Source organism: Sinocyclocheilus anshuiensis, unplaced genomic scaffold, assembly GCF_001515605.1.
Source record: "Sinocyclocheilus anshuiensis isolate Anshui unplaced genomic scaffold, SAMN03320099.WGS_v1.1 scaffold220, whole genome shotgun sequence".
NCBI classification, from domain to species: Eukaryota; Metazoa; Chordata; class Actinopteri; order Cypriniformes; family Cyprinidae; genus Sinocyclocheilus; species Sinocyclocheilus anshuiensis.
The window spans coordinates 882102-892581 of NW_015554086.1; the positions used below are offsets into that span (position 1 = coordinate 882102).

Consider the following 10480-nt stretch of genomic DNA (forward strand, 5'->3'; position numbering starts at 1 on the left):
CATCCATTTTGAGGGATGTAGAATCATTCTTCATGAGAAAATGAAAAACTCATAAATATGAAATATACTTTGAGGAATTTCAAATGCAATCATTGTTATTGTGTTGTCAGGGTCTGGAGGTGATTGAGTCTACTAACCTGAAGTACTTCACCAAGGAGATGACCGCCGAGTTCTACGCTCTCAAGGGCATGTTCTTAGCCCAGATCAATAAGTAAGAGTTGATCCCTGGCTTTGTTCATCTTCTCTCCTTTTCTACCTGTCACTTTGAGTCTTCTCCTTATCACCCTCATTCGCGCTCTCTTTGTCTTTAATTGACGCCGCTCTCGTTATCTTTTATTTTGTGCACGAGTCTTCGCACTGACAATAAAGAATCGGAAACCAAGATCATTAAGAGCTCACTTTTTAAAATGAACAATTTCGACAAAGAGTCATTATGGAGAGGAAAGATAAACATCTGTGTGTGCCTGTGTGTTTGTGCCTCTAATTATCACTTCTAAAACTTTAGGCCAATAATGAGGTCAGAACAGTCGTTAACTGTCAATATGAGAGTATGATGAGTAATTAACCTTATTACTTATACTTATTGCATGACTGCAGCAGAGGATAATGACACTGAACTCATGATGAGTGATAATCTCCTGTCAAACTTCTATTGACTGGCATTTTCACGAGTCAGTCAGCATTTCCTGGTGAGAATCTGTCATGTAATTGGTATACATCTCAGAATACTGTAGATTAATTTGTAGTGCAATCAGGCCAGGTGTTTTAACCTCCTACGAGATATTTAAACAAACAGATAAGGGTCATTGACTATAAGGAGCTGCCAAGATAATGAACAGGTGAAATCTAGTTTAAAATGCATTCACTTAGTTCTAAGAAATGTAATCTTTTCATACATTATTTGAGAGAGAAAAAATTATAATTATATTATACGGTTATTATTACAAAATGATTATATGACAAAACTGCTTGTTTTGAAATTGGATCGAAAGAATTGGATATCAAAGTTAATTTTAATTTAGAGGATAGAGGTGAATTCAAGTGATTGTCAGTATGAATTGCATTTTATTAATATATGAACATATCCAGACCAATACAGAGAATCATGTCATTCAAAAATAAACAGATAACTACCCCTTTTTGCAACACCATAGCTCTATATAGGCCTTCCTCTTTTCCTCATCATGGGTGAATTGATGGCAAGCCCACAGCCTGGCGCTGGATTGCAGTAGCTTATTAAATACACACATGCTGAATAATTAACTCAATAGCAATTTGTGAAATCTCTGTGATCAGCAGAAGTTTCCCCCAGCCTCAGCAGGGCCTAATGTAATCATTACATTTTCGCTGTCTATGAATATTAACGTAGGGATTTGATAAAGCAGTAGAGCTGTCGGAGGAAGATGTTTGACACTTGACTGGGCGTGGGGACTTTGCCCGACTCTCGGCAAAGGCCACGAGCAGAAACATATTATACATGTCCACGACTGACTTGACGCTTCAGTGGATTTGGGCTCCCCAGACTCCCATTGCAATCAAGTGTAATTTTGTTGCTTGCCACATACTCATTAAAAGTTTCCATTATATGTGATTGGTTTAGTAGGTGTGTCGTAGAGTAGCATTTAGAGATGGCGATGGTAAGGGCAGAGGCTTCAAGCACAGATTATGAGTCCCATCCAGTGCTTTCAGTCCCTTATAAAGCCCTTTATGAGCCTTTCTCAACTTCTATTCTTAAACTGCTTCTTCTATAAAGGGCCCTAGAAAATATACTCTCGGGACAAATTCTCAAAGCTCTAAAACAGCTGATGAAACAAAATATTGGACCCGGTCAGCTAATTTCAGTTAGGTGCTGAAATACTGGATAGCTTTTAGAATAGTGTTTTCCATCAAGTTTTTTTTTTCTGTCAGATGCTTCCCAGATTTATAGTGAAATGCCAATTAGAAGCGGATATATAATTATGATAAAGTTTAAATGCCTCCTGTTTACCAGTGCACCACTGGCAGAAATTTTACTGACTCAAGCTTAATCCACCAAATTGCTCATATTCTTTGCATTTTCGAGATTTCAAGATTGTAATGGTCAGAAGTGACAAATTCCCTTCTCATTTGAATTGTCTCTTCTTCCAGGTCAGAGGAGGCAAATAAGGCATTCTCTGCTGCAGTGCAGATGCATGATGTTCTGGTGAAAGCCTGGGCTATGTGGGGCGACTACTTGGAGAACATCTTTGTCAAAGACCGCCAGCCCCACCTTGGTGTCTCCGCCATTACCTGTTACTTACATGCCTGCCGCCATCAGAACGAGAGCAAGTCACGGAAATACCTTGCCAAGGTACGACCTCTTCTCTCTTTTCTCTCCTGCTGACCTCACTGAGTGAATGAGCCAAATGGTATAGTTTATACTTACCCATAGGTTGTGATTAGTGAAAGTAGGGAAGCAAGAACTACTGATCAGTTGTACTGTGTAATCTAGAGGGCAACATGTACTTAGTGTTTTTCTTGTCAATAACAGGCAAAAATGGTTGGCAGAGATGTACAGAGCATGTCATAATGGGATAGCATCTTTTTTGACAGGCCTGTAATTAGTTTTACCATTAAACCCATTTACCATAACACACAGGCAAACTCAGTGCTCATTTGTGGTCCAGTAAACCCATTCTGCTCTGATGGCTTTGTTAAATGGGGGCATATCTGTCACCGTGTGCCATTTCTGAATTAATGCAGCTGCGGCAGGGGGGACGCACTGCGTTCAGACTGATGAACCTCCAATGATGGATGTAATTATGTTATTAGACCTGATGATGGGTTTTGTATGGATACTATGTACATGGCAGTCTGCTCTCTGTCGAGTGCTGTACGCTAGATCAAACAGCTCCATTTGGCTTTTTTCTTTTTTCCCAGCATGGGTTTGACTGCGAGGAGCACTTTAGATTGTGTCTGGACTGCTGCTGGCCACTGAAGCTTTAGAGACGGTGGCGTAGTTTACACGTGATTAATGAGAGTAGCTGCTCGCTGATTATCAGTAATTATCCGTAAGATGTGTAGCCCAGGCTGTCCAGTGCTTAATGGCTCCATCAGGCCTCAGCAGAGATAAAGGTTCATCTGTTAGCATCCCACCAGCCACCATCGCAGAGCCCCACCAACAATAGCACAATAAGACAGCAGCTGACTGGTGGGAGTAAGGTGACCGAGATTATTTTACAAGCCAATAAGCCCTGGAGTAGCTATTTCATGGAGCTGATGGCCTCATCTTCAATCGCTGACATATAGATTTAGTTTCAAATGAAAACGTTACCTGGTCATTCACATAGGTTGAGGAACATTTTATCCAAACTGACTATTTATGAATGTTGACTTGATGAAAACTTGACTTTCCAAATTAAGAGATTTGTGAACAACTGTACATGTGCATGAAGAGATATTATGCACAATAACACAAGGAAAAGGGAAGATAAATTCAGCATTTGCAGGAATTAGGCCATTTTTTAAATATATAAATTATCCCTTTGAAGACTTGGCTGATGTGTATAATAAATATTTTAAAATGTCAACAATTTTTTTTTCTTTTATTTTAAATGTCCATTGCATTAAATATAAAATGATTTTTGCTTTAAATAAAATGTCATTGTTATATTTCTTTATTTTACACAAGTTCTGGTTATTTCAAAGAAAATTTGTAGATGAAATTTTCTCCTGCAGCAGGGTTTATAAAATCAAAACTGTTGTCTCTGTTCTTCTTCAGGTGCTGTGGCTGTTGAGTTTTGATGATAAGAACACATTGGCCGACGCTGTGGACAAATACTGCATTGGAGTGCCGCCCATCCAATGGCTGGCCTGGATCCCTCAGCTTCTCACGTGTCTGGTTGGCTCAGAGGGGAAACCTCTCCTCAACCTCATCAGCCAGGTTGGATTGCTCACTACTTTACCTTTTTATAGCAGCACATTCATGCTTGATATATCCATCTAATCGAGATTAATTTCATTTAGGAGAGACAGTCTGCAGTCAAGACCCTCTTTGTCAAATTCATAGTTTTACCGGTTCCCTTTTTATTTATATATGCAAAGCATTGTTATTGGGTTAATATCAAACACTCTCCAACTGTGGGAACAGAACCGCCAATTAAACAAGAGACTAATTTGCCCTCCTTGATGGAGTATTATTTCCAAGCCATTTAAAAAGCTCCTGAACTTCAAAGAGAAAACAGCTGCTCCAGGGGCCCAAAGAGAGAGGGAGAAAAAAGGAGACGGAGAGAGAGTTCTGTGTACTTAACCCACGTAAAAAGACGGCGAAATCCCCCTCTTATTCACTGACTTGTTCCAAACGGATTTTGCATGCAGCTCAACCACCTCTTTTCTCACGTATACTTGCCAGACCAGCGACTTCTAATCTCTCCATTTCAGCACTGACGCACCCGTGCAGTGGAAATGCTTCACTTTGAGATTAAGTACACTTGAGTCCCTGATAAGCACCCAATGAAATAGATATGTTTGCACACCATAATCTCAATTAATGGAGTTGTCAAGGCTGTTTTAGGGATGACAAGTCTCCTTGTTTAAGGATCTTTTGGGTCTGATCTAAGGCAGCGATGACGAGTGAAAGGTAGACATTTTGTGAAACTCGTGATTTCTCCAGCGGATGGAACACCTTTATCTCAGGCTCTGAATTATTTAGCTGTGCTCCAGTTGGTGGGATGTTTTAAAAACGTTTGGTGAAATATTGATGAAGGTGAGCTATGGGGTGCCTTGAGATGAAACCGAGGCGAGAAAAACTCAACACCTTTATGCACACAGACACCCATCACATGCACGCGCACACACCCTAAAATATGATGAGCCTTCTCTCCAATTTTAGGGAAGAGCTGTCCCCCGTTGCCTCGTTCATTTTTAATACGATACTTAACATGCTCTTAACAGAAGGTCTTGGCCATGGCTGCTTTTCATGTAAAAGCCCATCTGGACTCCGAGGTGTCTCTTTACACCTAAAGGCCAGCCTGCTTTCTGCCGTCTGTTTGACAAAGATCGTGTTTCCACTCTAATGGACTGCTTGAGCTGGGTGCTGTGAGACCTGAGAGGGGCTGCGGGCGGTTTGAGAAGGAGCGCTGTCTGCCTCCTCCATATTTGTCTTCATCCCCCCCACACACTGATGCGGACAACATTCACACCCCTCACGGATATCGCAGTGCCAGGGGAGAAAGAGGAGAGGAACAAGTTGATAAGCATGTTTTTGGGACTATTACATAACAATAAGAGGATCCAAAGATTGGGTTATGAGTCAGACTTCGTTGTCTGTTAGATTTAAACTATAAAGACTGGGGAAATTTTTCTTCAAAAGATGTGAAATAGGCGTCACAGATTGGTTCTTTGACTGCAGCTTAAATAAGCGGTGTGCAATATCTGCAGCATTAAATTGAAAAGCAAAAATAAGTATCAGCTAGTTCAAACACATAGTACTGCCCAAAATTCATGCCATTTGTTAAAGGAATAGTTCACTCAAAAATGAAACTTCTGTCATCATTTACTCACCCTCATGTCACACATTCACCTGTTCATATTAAGCGATCAAATGTCTTCAGAAAATCTGGAGTAAACTGCTATGGATTCGTTTTATGATCTTTTTATGAACTTTTTGATGCATCAAAGTGGTAGTTGTGTAGACTCTATGGAGGATGAGTAAATAAATAATAGTATTAAATAAAATGTATATATTGTAGGGCTGCACACTTAATCATATTTTAATTGTGATTATGATTTCTGCTTCTCATGATTTATTAAGCATAATCATCTGCAATATTTTTCCACTTGTTATTTATCCTGAATTTTTTTTATTTTAATTTGGCATTTGCGTTATATAGGGATTGATAAGAAGAAGCCTCTAGAGGCTTTCATGGTTTCATGGAATTTCCAGAATTTAAATCCTCTGTTTTCTTCCGCGTAGTCGTTTGCGATGTTTATGTAATGTGTGATTAATAATCGTAATATTTTTTGAGTAAAATAATTGTGATCAACTGTATAATCATTATTGTGCTGCCCTTATGTATAAATTTTAATAGGGATGTAACGATATCAAAGAAAAGCCAAAAAAAAGCCAAATTAAGACTTGGGGGGACAAAATTAAAATTTTGTACATTTAAAAGTTAAATTCTTCTATCTAATGCACTTTGAGAGTTCAAAATGAAGAGCTCCAACCCATGTTCTTAACTAAGAAAACTTAATTCAGAAAAAAAGTCAGTGAATTGACTTGTACCTGAACTTTAAAGGGGACTCAACCCTCTTTTTATTTGTGGTATACTGTGTCCGTCCAAATTACGTTCACACTTGTGTTTTCGGAAGCCAAACAAATTAGAATATTATAATAATAATAATAACAACAATATTATATTATTGTTATTCCTTTGACAGTAATAGCCATATTATTGTAAAACAATTGCACTGTAAAATAAATGAAAATGATTATTTTATAGGTATATTATTTTTGCTTTACACTACATTAGGGAAATTACAATACTTCTTTCCTAATTTCTACAATTGAAAGAAATATTTTGAGTTTGGACTGCAGCAACGTTAATCATTTAAACCGCTAGCTGTCAGCAATTCATACTACACTTTTAAGATTTTATTTTGACGGAAACCACAGTAGAGCTTTTAAGAAAAACTTCAGCTTCAGTGAAAACAGGCTTACAAAAACACGTCTCACTACAAATTTAGTGAAATGCTGTAATCATCTGCCGTGAAAATAAAGCATAACTGGTGGGCATTGCTTTCCCAAACGTGCGCTAAACTCGCAGCACATACAATAAACGAGTTCACAGAGCCATTCTGAGGCACAGAAAACTCCGGATCACGAGCTGATCGTCTGAACGAAGTGTGTGCTTCACTTTGAAACGCGCAACAAAAACAGACTTGATGAAGGATTAAACCATATTGTGCTTTCGGTTTTATTTCATTTGACAGATACTGTGCCAAAGCACAATGGCCGAAAACACAACTTTAAAGACCTTTAAAAACTTTAAAAGCTGCACTTTTTGCCCAGAAGACCTATTGTTTCATACCGCCATGTGACCATGATAATACCATTACATCCCTAAATTTTAATATATAAATATGAAATAATGTATAAAAATTATATTTATATTTACAGTTAAAATGTACAGAATTTGCAATTTATTAGGTTCCCTCACTTGATTCCAATTGGCATACAAATGAAATTAGTTATTTTAAGTAATTAAGTTATTGCATGATCAAAAATAGCCATTTGCTGCATGGTTATGTAACACAAAACATTTTGGGTTTTGTATTCTGGCAAAAATGTGTCATATATCAATATACTGTTACTGTGCTGTTACTTGTAATCATACAACTTTACCATACTGTTAATTAAAAAAGACATTTGTCCATAGTGCCAACGTATCAGTGCCGTTTTGATAAATACACGAGTTTATGGGCTAAATCATTAAACAGCCTGAACCTTCTCTTTGTGATGCTGTTCAAGGACACAGCAGGTCTCTGAAAGGGAGAAAGTGTACACTAGGGCTTGACAAGCTTTTAGCGAGTGTCATATTGAGCCATGGTTTTAATCTGCCCTTGATGTTTGTCCATCTCATTGCTTTCCCCCTACGGTTTCATTTTCAAAAGTCTGCACTATCACAGAGAAGTTTCAAAACATGTCAGCACTACGTTTCTCTCTCTCTCGCTCTGACCGAAACCCACAGGGACGATCTGAAATGTAATCTGCGACTGTTTCTCTTAGGTGGGACGTGTCTACCCTCAAGCGGTGTACTTTCCGATCCGAACCCTGTACCTGACGCTGAAAATCGAGCAGAGGGAGCGCTACAAGAGTGGTATGACTGGAGTTTTTTCACACAAAGTCCTACAAGAGTCAACATTTTCCTTCATGTGCTGTCATTTCTGTTTCCCCCAGATTCTGGCCAGCAGCAGCCCAGTTCGGCGGCTGCCCAGACCCACTCAGCTTCCGACCCGGGTCCCATCCGTGCCACTGCTCCCATGTGGCGCTGCAGCCGGATCATGCACATGCAGCGTGAGCTCCACCCCACCCTGCTCTCCTCTCTGGAGGGCATCGTGGACCAGATGGTCTGGTTCAGAGAGAACTGGCACGAGGAGGTGAGCGGTTTCATGTGTTAAAGTGAGTGTTTTTGTATTCCAGAAGCGAGTGGCTACCTCTTAAAGCACATCAGCCCTTAGCGCAAGTTAAACATGACATGAATGCATTTTCTGTCCGGTTTGCTTACGTTCTTTAGTCTAACGCCGCATGCTCTTGTACACGTAGCTGTTTTCAGAGGGCCGGCTGAGCAGATGAAAGCTGACAAGAGGGGAACGATTGGGGCTCAGTGAGGCTGAAAAGTGGTTTTGCAGCGCAGGTGGACATTGGCGCTCCAGTGCTAATCGGGCTTTGGCGAGGGGCTCGCCGTGATTGATGGGTGAGGGGAGTGTAGACTGAACGTGGGGAGATTGGATTGCCGTGACAGGGCTGATGCGGTGATGCATCGAGACTGGACAGGGACGCAAGAGCCCCGTTCCTGTGGGACACTCGGGACGGGAAAGGGCGAGGAAAGAAAGTTTAGCAAGGAGAACTGGAGGATGAAAGAAATTGGCATTGAGAGAGCTCAGTGAAGTAAAACGTGGGTTTAATTTTCCAGACATTGATGAAGTGTAGTCCCAGTCTAAATTAGTCTGTTAATGGCGATCTTCTTCTCTTGAAGTCTAAGCTTAATCTCTGCAGCAGAGACCGGTAGAGGCGGGCTTTTACAGATCTCTCTGGTGAACATCTTCGCCTCTGAAGGATTTTTAGTATTATCAAAATGGCAAATTGGATTGAATATGTGGGAATGGTGTTATCCTTCATGGTAAATTGATAAAGACTCGTTAACCATTCATCCTTGTCTCTTGGTTTCTCATTTTTTCCCCTCATTTCCTTCCACAGGTCCTGCGGCAGCTCCAGCAAGGGCTGGCAAAATGCTACTCGGTGGCATTCGAAAAGAGCGGAGCTGTGTCTGATGCTAAAATCACTCCACATACGCTCAACTTTGTAAAAAAGCTGGTCAGTACGTTCGGCGTGGGCCTGGAGAATGTCTCTAATGTGTCCACTATGTTCTCAAGTGCTGCCTCAGAGTCCCTGGCCCGGCGAGCTCAAGCCACTGCTCAAGATCCTGTGTTCCAGAAGATGAAGGGCCAGTTCACCACAGGTCAGAACATTTCTCAATTCCTGTGCACATTGTGCTACATGGAAAATATGTCTTTCAGTTAAATGATATTTTTCCAGCTGTAGTTTATTGAAATGCAGCTTTCTCCACATCTGAAGCTAACATAATAAGCTAACATTATCATACTGTGTGTTCCAACAGAAATATCAGGGAAATCAAAAATTGAATAAAAAAGTGGAAATTTCAATAGTCAATATCAATCAATTATTAAAATATTTCTATAGAATTATTTTTAGAATGAGTGTTTATGCTTTGTTTTCATTTTATTTTAGCTTGTGCTTCTTGTAATTTTAATTTAAATATTTCTATATAGCTTTGTTTATTTTTTTATTTTTTTATCAAACTAACATTACTAGCCAATCAGAAGTTTTTGCTTTTATAAACACGAGACGCGCATAATCGTATTCAATTGCAGAGTCACAGCTGATGAATGGAAAAGAAGCCTGGGTCTCGAGCGCGACACATTAAAAAAGCTGTGAGGCGCAATGGTCAAAGATTTCCATCTAGTGTCATATTTACATAGAAAAGCTATTTAAAAAGCAGCGGAGCTTTGTAAACAGCTCAGAGTAATCATGTCATCTCCATAAGAACGATATAATTGCCAGAATGCATTTACCTGTATTTTTGAAAAGGTACTGTTCACACATTTTCCCTAATCGGCAATTTACCAGTAAAGACTGTATGTGTGAAAGGGGCTAAACTCTTCTTCTGCATATGCGGTGAGTTTGGGTAGCTTAACATTCATCTGGGAAAACATACTTGATTTGTAATGTAAATCATTTAAACCTATGCCAACACAGGAGAATACATAAACATATTTCTAAATATGCGCTTTATTGTATATCGCGATTTCAAAATAAAAGTTTCTGACTTTGCATGTGGCCAAATATAAAAATTAAATGGATTTAAACATCGTTGAATCACATGAAACATCACCAGGCTGTTAGCGCCCTCTGCAGGTATTTGTTATAATATAGGCATATTACATTATGTATTTAACAGTGTTGTTCAATAAAACCATGTACTTGGTTTTGATACTTTATTTGAGGCCAATTATTATTGCCTCATCGTTACTTTATATATAAATATAGTCATATTAAAGCCTGTTTTTCCACTTAGTTCTATTTATATTACTAAAAAACATTAGATTACTCACTTGTCAAAATAATCAGTAGATTACTTGATTAGCAAAATAATCATTAGTTAAGCCCTAGATTAGTTAAAACATTTCAAAATACAACTGCATTGTTTTACTTTTTGTGATT

General features: G+C 39.2%; 1 protein-coding gene across 1 annotated transcript in view; it reads left to right on the forward strand.

The window, feature by feature from the left end:
* Nucleotides 1-10480, forward strand: part of LOC107669193 (transformation/transcription domain-associated protein-like) — a 94692-nt gene that overhangs the window by 70377 nt on the left and 13835 nt on the right. The window contains 6 exon segments of the mRNA XM_016461329.1: nucleotides 111-211; nucleotides 2128-2329; nucleotides 3740-3901; nucleotides 7745-7835; nucleotides 7916-8115; nucleotides 8936-9197. Coding sequence (XP_016316815.1) covers nucleotides 111-211; nucleotides 2128-2329; nucleotides 3740-3901; nucleotides 7745-7835; nucleotides 7916-8115; nucleotides 8936-9197 — 1018 coding nt within the window.